Source organism: Pelodiscus sinensis, chromosome 5, assembly GCF_052426305.1.
Source record: "Pelodiscus sinensis isolate ZL-2025 chromosome 5, ASM5242630v1, whole genome shotgun sequence".
NCBI lineage: Eukaryota > Metazoa > Chordata > Testudines > Trionychidae > Pelodiscus > Pelodiscus sinensis.
The window spans coordinates 65,387,886-65,410,195 of NC_143056.1; the positions used below are offsets into that span (position 1 = coordinate 65,387,886).

At 40.4% G+C, this 22,310-nt stretch overlaps 1 protein-coding gene across 1 annotated transcript in view; it reads right to left on the minus strand.

Annotated features, from left to right (window-relative positions):
* Positions 1-19,304, minus strand: part of LOC102448831 (cytosolic phospholipase A2 epsilon-like) — a 39,954-nt gene extending 20,650 nt beyond the window's left edge. Inside the window, exons 1-10 of the mRNA XM_006130349.5 lie at positions 19,171-19,304; positions 16,739-16,814; positions 10,805-10,941; positions 9,144-9,275; positions 8,034-8,074; positions 6,856-6,898; positions 5,990-6,053; positions 4,096-4,256; positions 3,873-3,956; positions 546-583 (exon numbers count right to left, since the gene is read on the minus strand). Coding sequence (XP_006130411.3) covers positions 546-583; positions 3,873-3,956; positions 4,096-4,256; positions 5,990-6,053; positions 6,856-6,898; positions 8,034-8,074; positions 9,144-9,275; positions 10,805-10,941; positions 16,739-16,814; positions 19,171-19,194 — 800 coding nt within the window. The 5' untranslated portion in view covers positions 19,195-19,304. The remainder of the gene's footprint in view (positions 1-545; positions 584-3,872; positions 3,957-4,095; positions 4,257-5,989; positions 6,054-6,855; positions 6,899-8,033; positions 8,075-9,143; positions 9,276-10,804; positions 10,942-16,738; positions 16,815-19,170) is intronic.
* Between the last annotated feature and the right edge of the window lie 3,006 nt (positions 19,305-22,310).

The following is a 22,310-nucleotide window of genomic DNA, read 5'->3' on the forward strand; positions in this document are numbered from 1 at the left end:
GGCTTAAACTTAATTGCATAAGTGGCCCCATTTTCAAGGGGACTGGGAACATGTTTAAAGGGAAGCATGGGTTGGTTTCTGAGCTTTGCTGGATCATGACCAAAAATCTTAACACTTGCAGGGTAGAGCTCTAAAGTGTGTACCACAGAAGAACAAGGCTGTGGGAAGGGAGAGGACCCACAGCAGCCACTATGTTTACAGATTTCTAGTTTGACTGGTACTTCTATGGCATGGAATGAAAGAGATTCATTAAAATGATTAGCCTGTTTGCAATGTGTTGTGTTTCAATACATATTCTCATCTACTGTTGAAATTAATTACAAGTTATTCTGCTTTGCTAAATGATTGCAGCATATATGATTACGTAATCATATTATTCCCTGGCAAGGAAAGGGAAAAACTCAGCTGATATTATCCGCTTCCAAAGGCCTCATATTGCAACTGGCAAATCACATGTGCAGAGCCCTGTTGATTTCACTTGAGCTCTGCATAGGCCCAGCAGCACAGATCCAAAAGCAAGATTGGGGCCCATGAGAAGAACTTACCATTCTTTTGGCTTCACATGCAAATCAAATGTTCTCAACTGAAAAACAAGAATGAGAAAATCCTTAGTGCCATCATATTTTCAAGCTTCTGTGTCCTCCCAGCCTTGGAACGAGTTTTACCTGCTCTTAATTAGTACTGAAGTCACAGGGCCTGACTATTAATAATTCAAGAAAGATAGCTCTAGACAGACTCAAAATTAGAGCTGTGTAAATACTTGATTTTTTTATTTACTGGACAATGCGAAAAAATTGGAGGGAGGATGAAATCACTTCAAACTGACCCAAAATGATTTTTTCCCCAATTTTTGGATAAATTAAAAGTTTAAAAATTACGTTGGGTTAAATTAAATGTTTCAGTCAACCCAAAATGTTCACTTTCAAGCTTTTAAATATTTTTAGACAACTAAAACTGAAGCCAATTTTGAGACAAAACATTATTTTGAATTGAAAAATAAAAGCCTTTTATTTCAGAAATGGATTTTTCATTTTTTTAAATTTTATTGGGGGGTTTTCAACTGAAACAACACAGCAAATTCAATACACATTTGAGAAGTCATCCTTGACTCAAATGTGCATTTTTCATAAAACAGTTTTATCTTAAAAATTCACAGAGCTCTACTCAGCACCACTAGTTAATTCTCATTATACTATTTGAACTCTATTTTTCCAATGTTTTCAGGCACCTGTATCAGTTTAAAAAAATGTAAGCCCTCAGACAATAATTGCCACCTTTAGTTAAACTATGCATACCAATATATGCTCTAAATCTCAGTCTCCTTAGCCCTGGAAATGGGTTAATGATGGGACAAAGCATAAATCAGTGTAGTTCCATTAAGATCAATACGAATATGCTAATATAGACCATCTGAGAATCCAACCCTATGGGTACAAACTTATTTTTTACGTGAATATATCATGCATGTTTGTGTTCATTTCACTCTGGTTTGTTGTTGTTTTAATTTGGATTCCATTTCTATTGTCTTCAATGTTGAATAAAGGAAGGTGGGGGGGAAGGAAATAAATCCCTCCCCAAAAGAGGCAGAGCTAGCCTTATGCACTGAACACAAAGAAATGCATCTATTACAGGAAGTTCTGGCAGCAGTTTTGTTAAGGTTGCATTTTATTAAGGTTGCCCAACTTTTCCATTATAGATACTGGGTTTTTAGTTGCTTGTAACTTTGACAGGCTTTAATGTTCGGGCTGAAATTCTCCATGATGGGATTCTGCCCCTGGATGAATATGTTTGGAAAGTTTCAGACAATTCTTCATGGTAGTGCCCCTATGGTTTGGAACAGGGACTTGAACTTGAAATTTTGTGTCAAGGATGTGCCATTTCTTGTTCTGATAAAAATCCACACATATTTGACTAAATTGTAATTCTTTGAAACAAAAGACAGACCAAGGAAAAATAAAAATCAGATTGGGATGAGGAGCCAGGATGACAGGGTGAAACTGGTACTGGAAACTCTGAGGGAGGTAAGAAAGGTACAAAGTGGGATTGGAGTGAGACTAGAATGGACAGGGCAAGGAGACTGGGATTGTGGGAGTAGGGTAGAAACTGGAAGGTAGTGGAATATTGGGACTGACTGGTTGCAGGAAGAATGAGATTGAGACCCTAATTGGGTGGAGAATGGGACAGAATTGAGATGAAGATGGTGCTGGTTTGGCAAGAAGGCTGGAATTGAAATGTGAAGCCAGGTGTGGAAAGGTTGAAAGAGATGGAGGAGAAGGGAACGATCTTGAGAGGAATGGACAGAAAGATCTGTGATCGCTGGATGTGCTACCCTTCAGAGCCCGGAACAGGATTCTATATTCCTGATTCTCTAAATTCCTCTGCTATCAGCAAATATCTGTTTGTCCCACTAGCAAAGGGGATGTGTCATATCCCATTCTCGTGCTGTTCCATATAGACCAGTGGTCCCCAACCTTTTGGGTCTGCTGGGTGCCCGGGAGCGGGGCCGCGCATGCACTTCATGCCTGGGGCTGGGGCCAGGCATGCACCACGCGCCTGGGGGCAGCACCGTGCATGTGTCACATGCCTGGGGTGCAAGAATGGCTTAAGCTGGCCCAGGTCACTCGGTGGGCGCACATAAATGCCCCAGCGGGCGCCATGGCGCCTGCAGGCACCACATTATAGTGGGGACCACTGATATAGATGATGACACCCTACTATTGCTATCAGTTACTCCATTGACTCAAGAGGCAGATGTCTGGACAGTGAATGTAAAAGTTCCAGCTCTGATAAGGAGCCATATGGATATCAATACGATGCCATATGGGGAAATTTCAGGGGGGAGGGGTGTTCAGTTTGTTAAGTTTTCAGTCAAGCACTCACGAGGTAGGAAATGCCAAAATTAAGGGTATCTGTGCAACCTTAAGTTGGCCTTTTGTGCATCCACATTATGATAAGAGTCTTTAATTATATGATTACATATTATTTCCCACAGGACCCCTGGATCATTTAGTGCTCAGGATGGATCGCATCAGGTTTGTATAGTAAAAAGGACTTGTCTGTAGGACCTCTGCCTCATTTGTTGCAGAAGTTGGAAGGAGCATAGTGAATAATGTGCAGGGGATTACAGGATGAGGAAAGATGGTCTCATCATTAAGGCAGAATAATGGACAGCATTAAACTACTCCTGCATCATCTATAGAGTTCCTAGGTGGTACAGGGCAATTAGTTTAAACCAGGCTTTACAAAGTGATCATGATCAACCTTGAGACTTTGTGATCTGATTTGCAGAAGTGTGGACACTTTGGTCTTCCATTCCACTGTATCCGAGTTCTCCATCTGTAAAGAGGGGATAATAACCATTCCTCTTGCGGGGTTTTGGGAAGATAAATTCATCAACATTTCTGAAACATTGAGATACTATTAGTGATGAGCAGCATACAAAATCCCATGAGGAAATTAATAATTGTGTTTTAGGAACAGGGTTTGAATAGTGGGTAGTAAATAAAGCTTGAAGACACAAACTGAACAAAGAGAAGAAATCAAAATATTGAACAGCTGCTTAGTAAGTGTACACCATCTGTTCTGTGAGCTGAATGAGGCAGAGGTCCTGTGGGAAAAAAGAGCATGTTGCCATATAACTAAAAACTGTATTATAATGCACATGCTCAAGGGAACTTTAGTTGTGGTATTTCCTAACTTTCAAGTACTTGACTTTGTGTTCTTTTAATGTGCATGTATTCACACCCACGTGTGTGTACCCAACAACATATGAACTGACTAGAGTTTAGCAACAAAGCAAAGTTATTTCCTTGTAAGCTGAAATCAACATGGTTTGATATTTATTCTATAAAGTCTAGTGGGCTGGTACTCACCTCTCCTATTGTTACTTTATCTTGAATGGGAAGTGAATTCAGAGCTAGAGTCAGGGACTCACCTTCATCTTGACTTGAGGAAGACTAAAAAAAAAATGGTCGGGGAGGTTAATTTTAATACGACAAGCAGAAAATGGTTAAACGTATCACCCCCATATTTACAGGTCCCCAGAAAAGATAAACCGATGGGCTGTATTCATAAACATCTGTGATAATAACGTACTGTGGAGAGCTGTCTCCTATTCGGCAGTGCAATGCCCAGTTCTGATTGACTGTATTTGATATAGTGGAACGTGACAGGAGAAGCAGGACAAAGGCAGGGGCTCAGAGAAAGGTGCTGGGTGCCTTCATAGGATCCTTCCACTGTAAATGCGAATTTTCTTTCTAAACAGATGACAAAGTAGACACTGAATCCATGGTTATCATCCCATCTTTAACTGATTTACAATATTTCAGAGTTCTCTACCTCAAACTCATAATGTGGATGCTGCTTAACAAGCCAATAATGCTCAAAAACACCATATTAAACCATTTTCCATAATGTTTTGTAGCCATTATAAACATTGTATAGAGGCCCAGCCCTGTGAAGTCATTGGGGTTCCAAGGGTCTAAAATCCAGGGTCCAGCAACATCTGTGATCCAGCAGGATCATGGATATTGATTGACCAGAGAGCCCCATTGGGCCAGGTACAGGGCTGGGCTGGCAGTGGGGAGCACAACCCTAGCAGCAGCAAGGCTGGTGCAGTGAGGAGCACAGCCCCAGCTGGGGCTAGCAATGGGGCCAGCACAGTGGGGAGTGCAACCCTCTCCAGATCAGAGGCAGCGGGGCCAGTGGTTGAGAGAGCAGCCCAGAGTGGCACCCGGGAGTGCAGCCTGGGCCGGCAGTCGAAAGCACAATCCTGGCCATGATGAGCAGGGAGTGCGGCCCCAGCTGGGACCAGAAGCAGAGCCCAGTGTCTGGTTCTAACACCCTGGAAGCAGAGTCAACAGTGGGAAGAGAAGCCTTGAATCTCCCCTGGTCCAGCAAACTCCGTGGTTCAGGACCACTCAGGTCCTGAGGGTGCTATACCAGGGACGTTCTCTCTCTGCTGGTGAGATGACACACATGCCAAACCACTGGCTTCAGTTGATTATAATTTACTGTGGAAATTTCTGTTTCTAGAAAGATGAGATTTTCAAACCAGCTTGGTGCTAGCATAACTCAGTTCACAGAGAAATCAATGACAAATAAACTTTCATCTACTTGATCCTTCTTGAGTTAGCGGGGAACGGGGGGGGGGAAATATTTTCTGCTCTTATGGAACATTTTATTCACTTTTTGCAGTCAGAGAATTGAAAAGTTTATAAGCTTAAAAAGTCGTATTTACACTTTAGATAGATATGGTTTGGGCCCTTATCTCCCTCTCTATGAACAACAGGAAAAGAACCACATCAATTGACGCATTTAAGGCTATGTACGTCATACATGAAATCCCTGAAAGGATTTTCTCAGTCAGGGAACTTGAGCTCTGATCCAGTATGAGAGCAGTGCCTTTGACATCAATGTGACAGTCCGTGCACTTATATGTTTGCTGAATCGGAGACCAACGCATGATATTTTTCAAGTTGCTTTGCAAACCTATAAGATTATGGCTATAGAGGAAAGAAAATGGCTATGCACAGCCCAAGATGTGCAATGAGTTTCTTGGATAGTAGGGAATATTTTCGATCTCTAACTACTGTTTCTCACTCCACCAATTCCTATATTCTCTGAACACAAACACCTGGAAGTATTTCACCCCAGCTCTTGCCATAGATCAAGTATGGAAAATTTCCTTTCTAGGCATGAATGTTTCAGAAAGTTATGAGTAGCCAACAACATGTGCTGAAGAAAACAACTCTGCTTAATTAACTACAGTGAGTGTTCAATTGTGAATGCTATAATACTCCCTTTATATTGTCTGATCAGATAGAACCTGATTCAAAGCCTATAGGACTTGGTGGGAATCTCACCTTTCATTGAAACATAATGCCCTTACTGTAATGTATATGAACAAATCACCCCAGAAATGTCAGATATTTTTGTGTTGAAATTGGAAGCAGTTTCATCCAACTCCACCAGCTAAAGAAGCACTAACCTGTGGATTCCTTCTTTAGTCTCCCCTCATTCACCTGAACTTCCAAACAGGCAACTTCACGAGACTATACCAGAGACAACCAATAAAAGATGGATAAAATGACATTGACATAACTGAAATCGATTCCCCTGCTAGTCGCTTGGTATATGGATGGAAATGGGGTGGGAGTGTTATGCGGAAAACAAGATCAGCCCCTGGGAGGACTAATTTACTTCACAATGCTCTGCCAATGTAAATCTCTGAAGAGATTCATGTCTAGTACTTAGCCCAAAGGATAGTCGGTTGTGACTTGCTATGTGATGTCTGGGATTTTAGCATACAGATGGAGAAAACAGAAATACCCTCAGGCCTCCCCACAAAAGGCAATAGATTCTCCAGCAGGAAAAAAGAGAAAGCTACCACAAAAACAGTTGCTATTGAAAGGACCAGACAGAGAGGAAGCTTTATAGTTACACATATTTTGCCACCTTGTCCCAGCCATACTGTAGATAATGATGCATGGAAAATCTCACAACTACTCCAATTTTAGCTGCGGCCAACAGGAGTCACTCTAAATAATGGTGCAGGAACACAGGCTGTGAGGGTGCTCATAGGTGTACCACTTCTAGTCTTTGCCAGCGAGTGGCACTTTGTAGGACTGTGGAACAGTGCAGCTCGGGGCAGTTCATCGCTGTTCCAGTTCAGACTCTCCTAATATGGGAGATGTGTGGGATTGTCATGTTGTTCACTGTGATCCTACAGAAGCCTACCTCTCAGAAGAGGTTTTGTGTTGGAAGGGTAACTATAGGGCAACTCATCCTCTGATCCAAGCAATATGATGTGCATTGCTACTCAGTAGAGGACAGTTATTAGAAAATAAAAATTACCACTAATACACCATTAGTAGCGATGTTTTCAGGAAGATCTGGACTAGAGGGGGGAAAAAAACACACTCAGTTTGTAAGTAACTTTAAGGACATGAATTGCCATTTTTGTTCTTTGTGTGTATTTTGCTAATTTTAATTTTTGTATCACTCTTGAAAGTGTTGGGTCTGACAGCATAGGCTAGCAATAGGAGTAATTCCAAATATATGGTCCAGTTTCCCTCATGTTCCTTGCGAACACTAAATAAATCTGGCCTCTTAATAGCACGTCTACACAACAGGGCAAAACTTGAAATAAGCTACGCAACTTGAGCTACACTGATTGCGTAGCTTAAGTCGAAATAGCTTATTTCAATTTTTGGTGCTGTCTACACAGCAATTATTTCAAAATTCAGCACTCTTCCTCCAACTTCCCTTACTCATACAATAAGGGTTACAGGAGTCGGAGTAAGCAGTTCTCCAGCTCGACATTATGTCGAAATTACTGCTTGTAGTGTAGACATGGGTATATTAGTTTGGAATAATATCAATCATTCTGAAATAATGCTGTCATGTAGACATAGCCTAAAGCCCCAGCTTCTACTACTAGAACTCTGCTGAGCAGAGACTCCTCATTTTGTCAAAAGAGAGGCATTTTCAAAATGTACATAAAGCTGAGTTTGCTGACAGCTAGAAACCACTGAATTTATTCCATTAGCCCAAAATACTCACACCTGACCCTGGAATTCCAGCTCTGAAAGGCTAATGAATTTGTCCAACATATCGAGATAATTTTCCCCATTCACTTTGAATATCAATAACTGAGATATACAAGCCCATCCTATTATTTCACCAACAGGAGTTAAAAGCTTTTTTAGTTACTTAAAACTGTTAATTGCCACATACAAAACATAGGTGAGGGAAATCAGTAGACATTCCTGCACTTCACTCGGTTTTCATTTTAGCTTTAAAATTCACCTAGATGCCTACATGTGACCACATAAATGTCTAACATTGCCAATTATTCCACTATTCAATGACATACAGAAACATCCAACTAGTGCATTTGTCTGAACATACACTATCGACCACATCCACATTGCTTTAGGTGAGAGCAAGTATGCAAATCATGTTCCTCGTTTTACTCAGTCCCTGATATTTCTAACAAGTACATTGTTTGACAACATTTGAATTTTACTCACCTGCTCTCCATTGTGAACTCAACCTCTAGCTCCTCCTTTCCCTAAAAATGAAAATAAATTAAGTCACTACATCATCATTCTTCTCCATAAAGTTACGGAGTAAAACCTGACCACATGATATGCATAGAAATTATACAAAATAACTTTCCCCTCTTCTTGGGACAAATGCAATGGGCTTCATTTTTCTCTACTTCAGTTACTTTATATCATTATATTATTCTGCTTCCCAGTAGCTGACCTTGCCATTATAGGGAGAGGCTTTTGAAATAAGTCACACTTGTCATTCTCTTTTCTTTCTTTGTGGAACGAGAGAAAGAGAACTATTTAGAAATGAAAAAAAAAACCCCAACAAAGTCTCATCTGCACTTGAAAATGCCCCTTACCTTAGCAGCCGCAATTTCTAACCTGTTGATCACAATATATAGACCATATCAGCCTCCTGATATTAAATTTTCCTTTCAACTGACCTTACTTTCTAGTGACAATAATTAGTCACTTAGGAAAACATGAAATACAGAGCTCAATTTTCTGATATATGCACCCAAATCTTTGGAGACTTAAACCATAAAATTGGAATTAATATGTCTCAGTGCTGATATGAGCTCTCCAGCATGAAATAAGTTTGTATTTACCATAAGGACATGGGTTTAAGTTGTATTTAGACATTCATATTTGATCATTGGGCTCACAGTACATAACTGCAACAGCAATTGTTTCTGTGTCAGTGCAAAATAGTACCTCTTCCACACATCAGAATCACTAGCTCCAATTGCAAAAGAATCTCTAATACTATTACAGGGCAATACACAAGTCTTTGGCTGGTTGGGCTTTGCTATGAAAATCAGCAATAGAGCAGACTTGGTCAACATTGTCAAATTCCCACAAGTGTCCTTTGTACAACTGTAAACATGCTTGTCCACACTTCTATTTTAAATACAGAAACAATATTGAGGTGTATTATTTTGAAACAAGTTGAAAAGTTGATATGGGCAGATGGCTAACACAGTAAATACACAAGGAAAAAATAAGCTCTGTATTAAAATATTTATGAAAAAAACTGAGACAAGCGTATCCTTCGCATCAAATTCTGCCTTTGATTTCAAACCTCACCTTTGGATTCACCTGAAAGTTCAGCCGAACTGTTTCTCCAAGTTGGATTTTAGACACATCAAAGAAAACAGTGAGGAGATGGTCATCTGGAGTGTGTTCATCTTCATCACAAACTTTCAGCTCCAGGATGTTCTGGAAACAAAAGTAAAATAACGTGTACGTGTCTAGGAAGCAGAAGTTCCATCCCTCACTAGTGGGGAAATGAGCTGTACAATTAAAAGATGAGGTAGAAAATGAGACAGAAAACTTCATTATGAATAAGTATATTCAAAGTCTATTGTTTTGTTGCCTGCCCAGTTTTAATGTCAAAGGCTAGAACTGTGGTCAAATAACACACAGATGCCTTTACATGGACTAAGACATGCAACCTCAACTGAGTTGTCTCAAAGAGTTCTCTACAGTAATCCCTTCTATCCATAGGCGTGCGCATGGGGTGTGCCGTGTGTGCCCAGGATAGTTGCATGAGAGGGGTTTGGTGAGGGCCAAACTAATCCCTATTGGTAAGAGGATGGTGGGAAAAGTCCTTGGAGGAGGATGTCACATGATACCTTTTATTTCTGGTCATGTGTCCATATTGCCCCAAAAGTATTACCTCCAGAGGCGTGGCTAATGGGGGTGAAAGAGTACCTTTACAAAAATTCTTTGGGTGCACACCCTAATGAAATGTGTTGCTCACGCCTATGCTTCTACCCAAAAAAACCCTATTGTAATTTCTTCTGCCAGAAAAAAAAAAGGCAAACCATCATACAGCCATTTACCAGGTATATCCATGCTAAATACTATAGCGGGGCAAGAAAATTACTGTTAAGCTCCTGGTGATTACAGGATTAATACATATTTATCTATTTCCACTAATCCAAAATGCAGGTCAGCTGGTGATTACTTTGGTATCTGATTAACATAATAACATATCATATAAAAGTAACTAGTATAATTACTGCATAATTATTAGGCCCTATGCTCTCCCCTACTACAAGATGAAGAGAGGAACAAAACTGCACAAAAATGTTTGAAAGGACCGTGCAGAGGGGAAAAGTTACTCTGGATATTCGCCCCCTGCTGCAAACAATGTGAGGCTTGCTACCCAGTTCTGAAGTGTAATTCAATTTGCCTTCAAGAAGGAATGATGAAGACATATATCTCTGCCTACCTACATCTTGTACACAAAAGGTAGAAAAATCTCGAGTGACAGCAAAGAACCAGAGTGGAAATACATCATAACTTGTGCGATACTAGTTGTTGGTCACATGTTTCCATTCGTCTTTTCCAGTAGAGCCAGCCCTTCTACATTGCTCTGTTTGGTGCTCATATACTACATGAGTTGGAGTGTACCCAGGCCACCAGCTTAGGGCCTGCTGCTCAAACCCAGGTTGGGCTGAGAGTTTCCTACTTTGAGGCTGCAATACACGATGGGGATACAAAGCAGCATTTCTATTGCTTTGAGAAATCTTATTTTACCATGTCAGAAATTGTCAGGATGTAAATGTCATTTGTGGAGTTTTGCTTGTGATATTTTTATAATCTAGGAAGAAGGGAGCTGTTAAAATGCCGTGGGGTGGGCGGGGGAGGAAGTGTCAGAAAACATGAACAACTTGACTCAGTCTGGTTGACAGGGTAGAGATCTACCAGGGCCTGACAGCAAAGAGTTCACAGTCTCTTACCTTGACCTGACTCTGAATCCTGAAATGGAAGGTTTCATTCCACACTGGGTTTTTGGAGTTATTGACAGTTTTGGTCCGGACCTTTGTGACTGAAGAAGTTGGTAGCCATAGGCTCACATAGCAGTCAGATTGGGTTACTGTGCAAAAAAGGTACAGAATAAATGTAATGAGGTGATAAGCCATATCCACCATTGGCTTATTTACGGAACTAAGTTATTCTCTGCATACATGGAGACAGAGAGGATTAAATACAGCTGATATTTCATCATTTCTGTCCAATATAAAGAGCCCATTGCCTCAACCAATTTTCTCTTATTTAAAAACTGTTAATATTTTTAATTATTAGAAATGGAATGACTAAACTAAAACCTGTTCAAAATGCATAGCTATATTGCTTTCTCTACCAAGGAGACAGAGAATCTGTTTGTATGATTTGCATTATTTGGGGGTTCAAAAAAGGTTAGTAGTCTACAAAATGTGCTCTGCTCGCTAAAGAGGTGTTTATCTTCTCAGCCAGCTAGCATATTTTCAGCTGTCAGAAGCGTGTGCTGCTCAGGGATACATTCTGCTCCGAAGCAAAAGTAGCAGCACATTCACTTCGCTAGCCCTTTCTGCAGCTATGGGACACATGAAGACCACAACTACCACCATTCCTGTAAAATCAATGCAGGATTATGACTAGGCATTTCCCAATGTCAACTGGCAAGAGGATTACAAAAATATCCTGTTCATTCTAGTTCACCAACAAATATCGTAAGAAATCTTAAATGAAAGCCATTTCATCATTAATACTATTGTAAAATGTATGTGCAGATTCTATGTAAGACATTATGAATGCATATGGCAAATATGTTACTAAAGTTCTATATTAGGACACAGTTGACAAACAGGTTTTCTGCCAAACAAAAAATGTGTATTCACTTGTCTCTGTTGACATGTGAATTAAGCATTGTAAGCCAACACAACAGAATCTCCATTTACATACAAAGTCAACGGGAGAATGTGAAAAACGACAGGGCGGCATCACGCCAAAGCACAGGCCGGGGAGAGAAGTATTGGACTCTGTATACAAACAGTGAGCTCTGAGGGATATATAGAAAAGGAAAGGCAGACATCACATATCTATCTTGCACCTAGGACATAATCAGGCAGTACAATTACATCAATGTAAATGAGATCACAATCTGCCCTGTTTGAAATGCTGCAAAGAATGAGATAAACATCTGATAGGAGACTAGGGAGTCAACCCTAAAGAGACTCTCTCAGCTGAACAAACCTCGGGGGTCTAGGACTCAGGGTGTGTCCAATCCTAAAGGAAATTGAGACTCTTTGAGGGTCTGCCACATGAAAGGGGCTGCTCCAAGAGACTGTTTAGAAGCTGTGGCATAACTCAAATCCTGTGGATCTGTGGCAACAGATGGACAAAGAATCCACTTCTAGATTGAAAGGGCTTCCTACAGATTGGCAAAAAAAGATATGGTAGTGCTTGCTATGGTAATTGTGACTGTGATTCCTGCTCCTTTTGTTTGCCCAGTGTCCTCTTTTCTTATTGTTCATCTGGCTTCACAGCTTTCTGCAACGGGAACTCATCCAATTTATGTATTTGCTTCTATAGCAGTAAGGGGCAACCCATTCTAGTGAATGGGCTGCATGAGTGTCCCTCCATCTCAGAGGGTCACGTGTTTGTCCTAATCAAGATGGGCTCCTATGACTGGAGAGTTTTGCTAATTACACTTGTGTACCTAGAATTTGTGGGGTGGGCCAACTGAACTGTAGCAGCCGCTTAATTGGATGCAGAGGGAGTGCACGCCTCTCACAATGTTGCCCACCACTGTTCTATAGGGTGTTTCTCATCATGGGGATGTTCCTTGTTCAGGATGTTTTTGAATCACTAAAGCAACCATAACAAATTGTGATAACTACAATGTATCTACTTGGTGGGAGTTGCTAGTGAGGTATCGAGGGACTGGTGCTTGGAAATGTCTGATTAAACACCTTCATCTGGAAGGAGTAATCAGATGATATTATATTTGTTAGAGTTCTAAATGTGACAGATAAATTATACAAAGAGATTGAAAATCTGAGCTGAAAATAACAAAATTAGGTTCATAGTGGGAAAAATGCTAGGTACAACACTTGGAGAAAAAACAACTTTAAATACAGATATTCAGTGGGAGAAAATAGGCTGTAAAGCTCTGATGGATAAAGCCACTTATGGACAATAGATTAGGTATGAGTTTGCAATAGACTAGGTTGCATAAAAGATCAACGTAATTTTGGGCTGCACATACAAAAGCATTACACACCACTGAACAGGAGAAGTAGCAATCCCTCACTATCTGGCTCTTGTGCAATGACTTCTGGAATAGTCTATTTAATTCTAGGCATCACGTCTCCCAAAATAGAGCAACCAGCTGAAGGGAATCACAAGAAGAAGTACAAAATGGAGACAGAATGAAAAGACTGATTTCTGAAGAATGATTTTAAAAGCGAAGTACGTATAGTTCGGTTCAGATATTAGATATTCTATCTACAGGTGTCCACAGGAGGGAGAAGTATTACTCATAATCATGCACAAAATTTTGACTTACACTATTGAAATGAAACTAAGAGAAGAAAATATTAATCTTAATATTAAGAAATTGACACTGTGGAGAAATCTCCCATGAACCGTGGTGGAGGCTCATCCTTCCAGGATTTAAAATCTAGACCCGTACAAAATGCTAAGAAAATGGACAGTAGGCAGATAACTTGGTGATCTAGTGAAGTCTTCCACCTTTCTATGATTCTATACAAATTGGTGAGTCTTGTGTTCTTTTATATCTTCCTATTAAAATTCTTATGTTGTTACACCCTTCCCGTTTGTTTCTACACAGCATAGGTTACACCCAGTTCCCAACATATAATTTACACTACACTGTCATCCTTGAATTTGGCCCAAGGCATTTGAACACTTTTTAAAAGACAGACATTTAAAAGTTAAACCCTGTTTTAATTTTTTACCAATTTTTACATACTTCATAGGAGGCAGTTCTGTTATAGCCATATGAGATCCCATTAGTACATACAAATTAGATTCTGCGAATTACAGTGAACAAATGTTAGTGAAATTAAATATTCTCATTTTGGCCCCAATCCTACAACTAGATCCATTCAAGTGAACCCACAGATATATTAAGAACACGGAGGGCTTCAAGTGAGGCTCTACACGGGGTCTGTCCTCATTGTTTTAGTTGTACGTGTGGGACTCAATATAGAAATACTTCACACAGGATTATTTTCATGAAATGTTGTAGTATTGAGTACTAGGAATGGTGAGTGGGGAGTTATGTGAAGACAGAATCACATGTGCCACCATTTTTTTACTGTCTAATTTCAATCTTGTGGACTAATCATCTTCACTCATGCATTAATAAGCACAGATAGTCTGCAACTCCTACTTGCAAAATTTCCTCAACATTTTTCAGAACATCCACCAAACCAATCAGTTTACCACAATCACTTCCTGCATATTAATATCTGCCTCAGAAGGGGTGATGCTTTTTGATTTCAAAACTTTATTTCATTTACTTCTTGATCTTTTGCACATAGGAAATTTTTTTCTGGAAGTCTGCTGTTCATCATATGAAGGGCATGTCCACTCCACCAAAACTCTCCTTTTACAAGCATCATTTCAATGTTATTTGTGCAACTTCTTATTATTCATGATTTTATCTTGCCACTTTGTGTGAATAATAGCTTAGAGATGTTGATGAAATGGTTTCAGCATTTATTTGCATGCAATTACTTGCCTATGTTTCACAGAATAAGGTGGAATGGTTGCAGCATGGTAAACAAATGGTTCCAGACATAAAATTGTTTTCTGTTATGGTGTCAATATGCATTTTATATTCACACTGACTTTAACAGGCAGCATGATCTAGTGGAATAAATATAAGACTGGGAACTTGGAACTCCTGACTTCTAATCCTGGCTCTTCCAATACCTAGTCCTTTATCCAAAGATCTTCTTGAATTAGAAAGGACAGTATCCAGTTGCTAGGAACTCCACACATAGACACACGAATCAAATGCAAGGAAGGGATAAAGATAAATGCCTTACCTCACTGAAGACATTTACAGAAAGGAAATGGAAAGATCTGGCAAGGGAGTATGGTAAGTCAGTACAATGCAAGGGTCCATTAGAGGGGATTTATGTGGGGAGACAAACCTAGAAATATCTCAACAGGGAGAAATATTGTTCAGACCCTTAGACGAGCTCAATCTCCTCAAACAGGATGGAGATAAGGAAGGAACTCCCTTTTCTGCTCAGAGAGGTCCTGAATTCCTGCACTGGGCCATTGGGAGAAGGAGCCTGGGAACTCATTTTTTGGCTCTTCTCTCCTTATGCTCAGCAACAGGAAAGAGGTCTGCAGGAACATGAAATTCTACCTAATTACTTCACTCCCCTTCCATAGTGAGTGGGATGAGAAGGCTCTTCTTCCCACCCATTTGTCAGTGGGAGAAACCCTTAGGGGACCCAAATAAAAACCCCATATCGGACCCTCTAGGTTGAATTATACATGGGAACCCAAAACTTCTGGATGGTTGCAATCCTATATCATTTTATCTGAATCAAGGTAGTCAGGCCTGCTTCATGTGGCATTCCTGTTTCAGCCTCTCTATTTAAAATAGTTTCACCAATAAATAGGGGAGACGCAAGAAAATCCATATGAGAACAGAAGTGAATTATATTCCTTTTTCTTCTCCTCTAACATAGTATCATCTGTTCTCTTTACACTATGGTTACCTCAGAGGGAGATACCTTCAAACACAAGCTCTGCAAGGTTCCCCTCATGGGACTTCCCATCAAAGGCTGAGGTTTGCCCTCCTGAGGAAGATATTGGGAACCTGGCCCATAAACCTTGCCAACCCCCTGGAATCTAGTGGGGACACACAGCTATCCACGTGCAAGCCTTGTACCTCAGCATTGGTTTCAGATTCCCTGAAACTCTGCCATGGCTTCCTGATACTGTGTGTTCTTGGAAGCCACAAAGCAAGGAACCCTGGAGCTGGTGCCTTTCCTTCTGAGCCCCACCCTCCTTAAAAGATGTTCCTCAGTCTAAAGGGTATTTCACAGCACACAAGAGATCATGAACATCCCCCCCTCTTCCCACCCCCAACCCAGCTCCTGCTCTTGAACCCCTGGACCGACAGAGACCACTCTGTGGTGCTTTTCAGAGGAATGGCAGGGAGACCAGCACTGTGGAGGTGCTTGACCCTTCAACCATCTACCTGGGGAGAGTCACACAGAGACGTTCCTGTCTGTGCATACTCTGGGCTTTGGTTCTCTTGTGCAGGAGAGCCAACAGCCTCCACAGGCCACTAGGCAAAGTGGAGGGTGGGGTTATGCTCTCCCAGAAAGGGTGGAGCCTTGGGCAGATGGGACAGAGCTGGGCCGGCCAGTCCTCCTCATCACCCAGAGCACTTAGAGTACATGATGCTCTGACAGCAAATTAAAGTAGCAGTAGCAGCATCTAGGAGCCCTGGGCCCCTTTGAATCACCAGGCCCCCAGGACACTGCCCCTTCTGCCCTCGTGTGTTTTAAAGTATTATTGAATCTGACAATGCTATATGGCTTCTGTAGGACAAGGCACTCTACCAGAAATTCTTGTCAGTGTGGTAATTGGATTTAGAATTTCACTGACAAAGGCTCTTATAATTTGCAATGTTCTGCAAGCATACACTTGGGATCTAGGTATACCATAGAGATGCCTCGATGCCTCCCTCTCCCACATTGTGTGTGTGTGTGTGTGTGTGTGTGTGTGTGTGTGTGTGTGTGTGTGTGTGTGTGTGTGTGTGTGTAACCTGTATGAGTGTTTGGTGGTTTATGTCGCTTGGTTATATATCCAGTATTTTCACACCTTGGATGTTCTAAGACTGGAGAAATACTCACCCAGGTCAGCCTTCCGCAGATTTTTCATTCTGATAATTTTTACACTGAGCAAGTTGCAAGGAGAGGACTCCATCTTCTGAACAATGTCATATAAAATTGAACATAGACAGAAAGAAAGAAAGAAAAGATGAATCAGCTATAGTGTCACCTTAAATGTTTCAATACGAATCACTGAAGACATATTCTGCTTCTTTCTCTGTGCAGGTTTATGGCCATGTAGATCCATTCTGTGTATGAAACCAATGGTCAAACCTCCAGTTTTCCCAGATTCTTCCCTTTCTATTCTGGATGAGCTGGGGGGAAGACTCCATTTTAGAGGTGTGAGATTATTTACTATAATTTATTCCATTCACTCAGTCAATAAAAAGGGCTGGGGGAAGATTGTATTAACCAATAAATATGACAGATGTGATTTAACATCTTATGATGCAGTGACATGGAAAAATAGATGATGGTTCAGAAGAGTATTTTGTTGTTTTCAATACCAGTTAATTTACATCATATATAGACACCAGTTCCAGCAATGTGTGTGAATGCAAAGGAAATCATTCCACATCCACCATAATTGGATTAATACATTACATTGCAGCACACTAACTATTAGTAACTCACTGAACAGCATTCCTTTTGTTTTGAGCTCTATGGCATCATTAGTTTTTAAACTGGTGGATTCCGTGCAGAAGCAGAGTGTTCTGTTCCTTATTGACTCTTAAGTGACATATCTAATACCCTTTACATAGAGCTGTCACTAAAAATTACTTGGAAATGTAATCTATTTGGGAATTTTGCTCTCTCTCTCTTTTTACTTGAGATTTTCATAAGGAGCACATGAGTCTGCAACGGCTGGCAATTCATATCCAAGTTCAGTAATTCCACATGCTGAACCAGGGAGCTCCAAAGATCAAATCATTTTCATCAAAAGCTCTGTAGCTACTACTCATCAGAAGGCTACACACAAATAGAGAATGTCCACATTCTGATTTGATGTGTCTACTTTGCATACTGCACACTCAACAGGAGATAATGTAGCAGAACAAAAAATGCTATAATCAATTCTGTTGATGTTATGCACCATATCCTCAGCTGATTGAAATCATCATAATGCTGATGATCTGGCCCATAATATCAAGAGAAGTGGATCTGAAATACTCAGATCTTCTCCCCACCTTTTTTTTCCTTCTCTACCCACTCATACCCTATTTATTTCAAAACTGGACCTTTAATAACTCCAATCATCTGAAGAAGTGGATTGTGCCCAATCCCACAAATGCTCATACCATCACCAACATGTTTTGTTAGTCTTTAAGGTGCTAGAAGACTATTGGTTGTTTTTTAAGTTTTTCCTATAGAACTCAGTAAGTCTAACTGACACCTCTAGAATTCCCTCCCTCAGTATCATTGTTTGGGGCAACTTTTCCTTCAAAGAAAGAGCCAGAAAAAAATATTAGTCCTGGAAATAGCAGGAAATCACTGGAAACTGAAGGGCACTTAATAATCCTGTCAGAAATGTGAAATCTAGGACAAAACTCTTATCTTGGGTAAAGATCAGAGAAACATGGCACTCATCCACAAGCACGGGGATAGAGGGTAGAGTTCCATAAATGAATTTCCTTTTAAAAGAATGAAGATTAAAAAAACAATCTAAGTTCCATGCTCCAATTCAAACAAACAAAAAAAGAGAAGGAACTTCACAATTAAAAAAGAATAGAGGAAGGGATTCAAAGCAGAAACATAAGAACATTTCACCTATGAAGCTGCGAATGCTGCTATTATTAATTAATTATTCAACTTTTTGGTGCTGAGCAAATTCAATTCCTTCCTTCATCCTCAGTAAAAATATACAAAAAGCTAAGCCATTTTGTTCTCCTGGTATTTTTTGCATAAGATCAATGTTTTGCATTGGACTGTGTATTGATTCATCTGATGCTTGTCTGTCTACCTTTCATAATGGATTTCTTTGCATTTTTCATTTTTAAAGGAAGCAAGAGAGGACAGTGGTAACACTGAAAAGGAAATATCTTCAGTTTCAATTTTTGGTATAAATTCATTATTGCAGTGTCACATGTTGACTCAAATTTAGAGGAGCTCATTAACCCCTTACATGTTTTAACCGCTGCCCCAGCTCCCATTTATTATCCCGATGTGTAAAAAACTGATTCATTTTTGAGTATGTAATTTCTTAAACTGTACCACCACCATGTCATCTAACTACCTGGCACAGAGTTACTGTATTAATTGATCGAGTTGGAGGTATAGAGCAAACAAAAAACCCACCCCACGTGCCTTCATTGCTATGAAAGAAGGTGGTGTAGGGGGAAGGCATCTCTCAGCTGTATCTAGAGAATGAATAGCAAGCCTGCCTACTGTAGGCTTGTTCTGTAATTAAAGCAGCACATCTGAATCTCATAGAATCTTATTGTGTTCTTACTTACCTGGTATGAACTGGCAGACCCCATTGTGGTCTTTGCTGCATTCAAGTCAGAGGCTAAACGAGGACCTTGAGTGTAGGTCGCAGAGCAGAATGTGACTCCCGAAGTAGGCTTATACTCTTTAAACAGGTAGAAGTGAATGAGCAGGTGTCTTATAAAGTGACTCAGAGCCCCTCCCTTCTTCCATGACTTCTAAAAATTAAGTAATTCCCACCTCCTTCTTCCTATTAGGTATGGGAACTGGAAAGATTTCCTTTGCAGGTATAGTGACTGGGGGAAGGGACAGTGCAGGAAAGGGGCCCCATCCTAATTATGGGGGCCTAGCATATAGAAAATAAGATTGTGTTTTTATACAACTCCTTTAATTATAAGCAATGCCAAAGTGCTTTTCAAACTAAAAGAGAGAGGAAAGGGTGCAATGTCAGGATAGGGGTTTACTATAGACCATCAAAATAAGAAAGGTTAGAGGATGAGACATGTCTAGAAGAGAGAATAAAAATAACCAAAACACAAGACTAAGTAGTAATGGGGGATTAACTACACTGATGGGGGAATAACAACACTACAATGATACCTGTTGGAAAAATAATATGGCAAATTACAAAATGCTCAATAAGTTGTGATAACGTACTAGGGACAACTTTTTCTTTCAGAGGATGCCGGAAGTAACCAGAGGGACAGACATTTTAGTCTCAGAGGTCTTTAATTACCTGAAAATTAAAAAGGAATCCCACAATAAATAAAAACATGGGTGAAATGCTAAGGAAGGGCACAAAAGTATATCACAAGCACATAGGGACAAAACCAGAAAGGCTAAGGCACCAAATGAGTTACACCTAGCATGGGACAAGACAGGACAGAAGTTCTATTCTAAGAAAATCGTAGGTCCTGTATTTTATGGGTTTGGTCACTGAGATGCCCTTGTGACTGTCACTTGATGTGCTGACGCACCACTCAGCCCACCTTCCTGCCCTCATCACCCCTCAACCTTCAGGCCTGCTGGTATCTTCTAAGCATATTTCCATAAAGCATATGGATAGCTCCATGATACTCTTACTTAGGGGAAAAGGAGTGCTTATAACTCATGATAAGAAGGCAGCTCGGATGTTTAATGGCTATTTTGTTTCAGTCTTCACTAAAAAAGGTAAATTGTGACCAGATATTTAACACAATTATTAACAGCAAAAAGGGGGAAAGACTATAAGCCAAAATAGAGAAAGAACAGGCTAAAAAGTATTTAGATAAACTAGGGGGCTGTGCCCTCTGCTCACTATACTCACCTACCCCTTTTCCTCTCCCCTTCCCCCTGACTGCTTTCGCTTCACTGAGAGCGCCTATTGATGTTGATGACGTCATTCTGTCACCCAGTAGGAACATTTGGTCTTCCAGCAGGAAAAACTTTTTTATATATAGAGGGAGAGATTAGATGTACAAAAGTCAGCAGGGTCTGATGAAGTTCACTCTAGGGTACAAAAAGGAACTCATTGAAGCAATCTTGGAACTGCTAACAATTAACTGAGGACAAATGGGTTAGGACCCAGAGGACTGGAGAAGGGCAAACATTGTACCTACCTCTTAACAAAACAAAACAATATAGGCCAGTCAAGTCTGGAAAGATACTGGAACAAATTATTAAACAATTAATGTGTAAGAATTTAAAGATTACTAGAGTTATAAATAATAGTCACCATGGTTTTGTTAAGAACAAATCACGGCAAACCTATCTAATTTCTTTCTTTGATAAAGTTGCTGGCCTTCAAGCTGGGGAGAAGTTGTAGACAGAATACATCTTGCTTTTAGTAAGGCTTTTGACACAGTTCCACATGACTTTCTCCTAAGCAAACTAGGGAAATATGATCAAGGTGAAATTACTGTAAGTTGAGTATGAAGAATAATTATCAATGAACCACTATCAAACTGGGAGGGCACATCTCGTGTGTATGGGCGGGGGGGTAGGGAGGCGCATTGCAGGGGATCTGTCCTGGATCCAGTATGTAGTATGAGGACAAACACAAAAGGCACTTGTGCACAGCAGGGCTAAAGCCAAAATAAGCTATGCAACTTGATCTACGTCACTTGTATAGCTTAAGTTGAAATATCTTATTTCGGCTTTTGGCGCTGTCTACACAGCAGGAAATCCGAGGAAGAACACTCTTCCTCCAACTTCCCTTTACTCCTCATAAAATGAGGGTTACAGGAGATAGGGTATGTCTACACTACCCTCCTAATTCGAACTAGGAGGGTAATGTAGGCATACCGCACTTGCAAATGAAGCCCGGGATTTGAATTTCCCGGGCTTCATTTGCATAAGCCGGGCACCGCCATTTTTAAATCCCGCTAGTTCGAACCCCGTGCCGCGCGACTACACGCGGCACGGAGTAGCTAGTTCGAAGACATACCCTCAGAGTGAAAAGTCCTCCAGCTCTATATTATTTTGACATTGTCAAAATAACTGCTTGTAGTGTAGACGCGGCCTATGTTCTTTCGGAATAACATCAGTTATTCTGAAATAACACTGCTGTGTAGATATACACAAAGAAATATGCTTTAAGTGGCAACTAGAGAACTTACTAAGCTTGCTGCAACACATGTTTTGTCTTCTCTGGTAATTGCAAATGACTAGATATCCTATAACCACTCTGCACCTCCCTTTCTTTATATTTAATTTTTTTTTAATTGTTAACCCGTGGATATACAGACAATTCAGAACAAACTTCCAATTCTTTATCAGCATTACATTACTGTTTCCCCTTATCAAGTGCATTTAAATAGTCTTGAGAAGTATTCTAAATACCAAGTCTTTGAGGGGATCTGATCATTAGTCTTTCACACCACGTTCTCACTTACATTGAGTTTGTGCTTGCAATTCCCCACAGAGGGGCCTCACTTCCTGATAGAGTATCTGCCAGTCAAAGATTTTTTTTTCATTGTGTCTGGAAAATGTTGAAGATGGGGGAGGTCTAGGTTGGATATTAGGAAAAACTATTTTACTAGGAGGGTGGTAAAGCACTGGAATGGGTTATCTAGGGAGGTAGTGGAATCTCCATCCCTAGAGGTTTTTAAGTCTCGGCTTCACAAAGCCCTGGCTGGGATGATTTAGTTGGGGTTGGTCCTGCTTCCAACCCTAAGATTCTATGATTCTA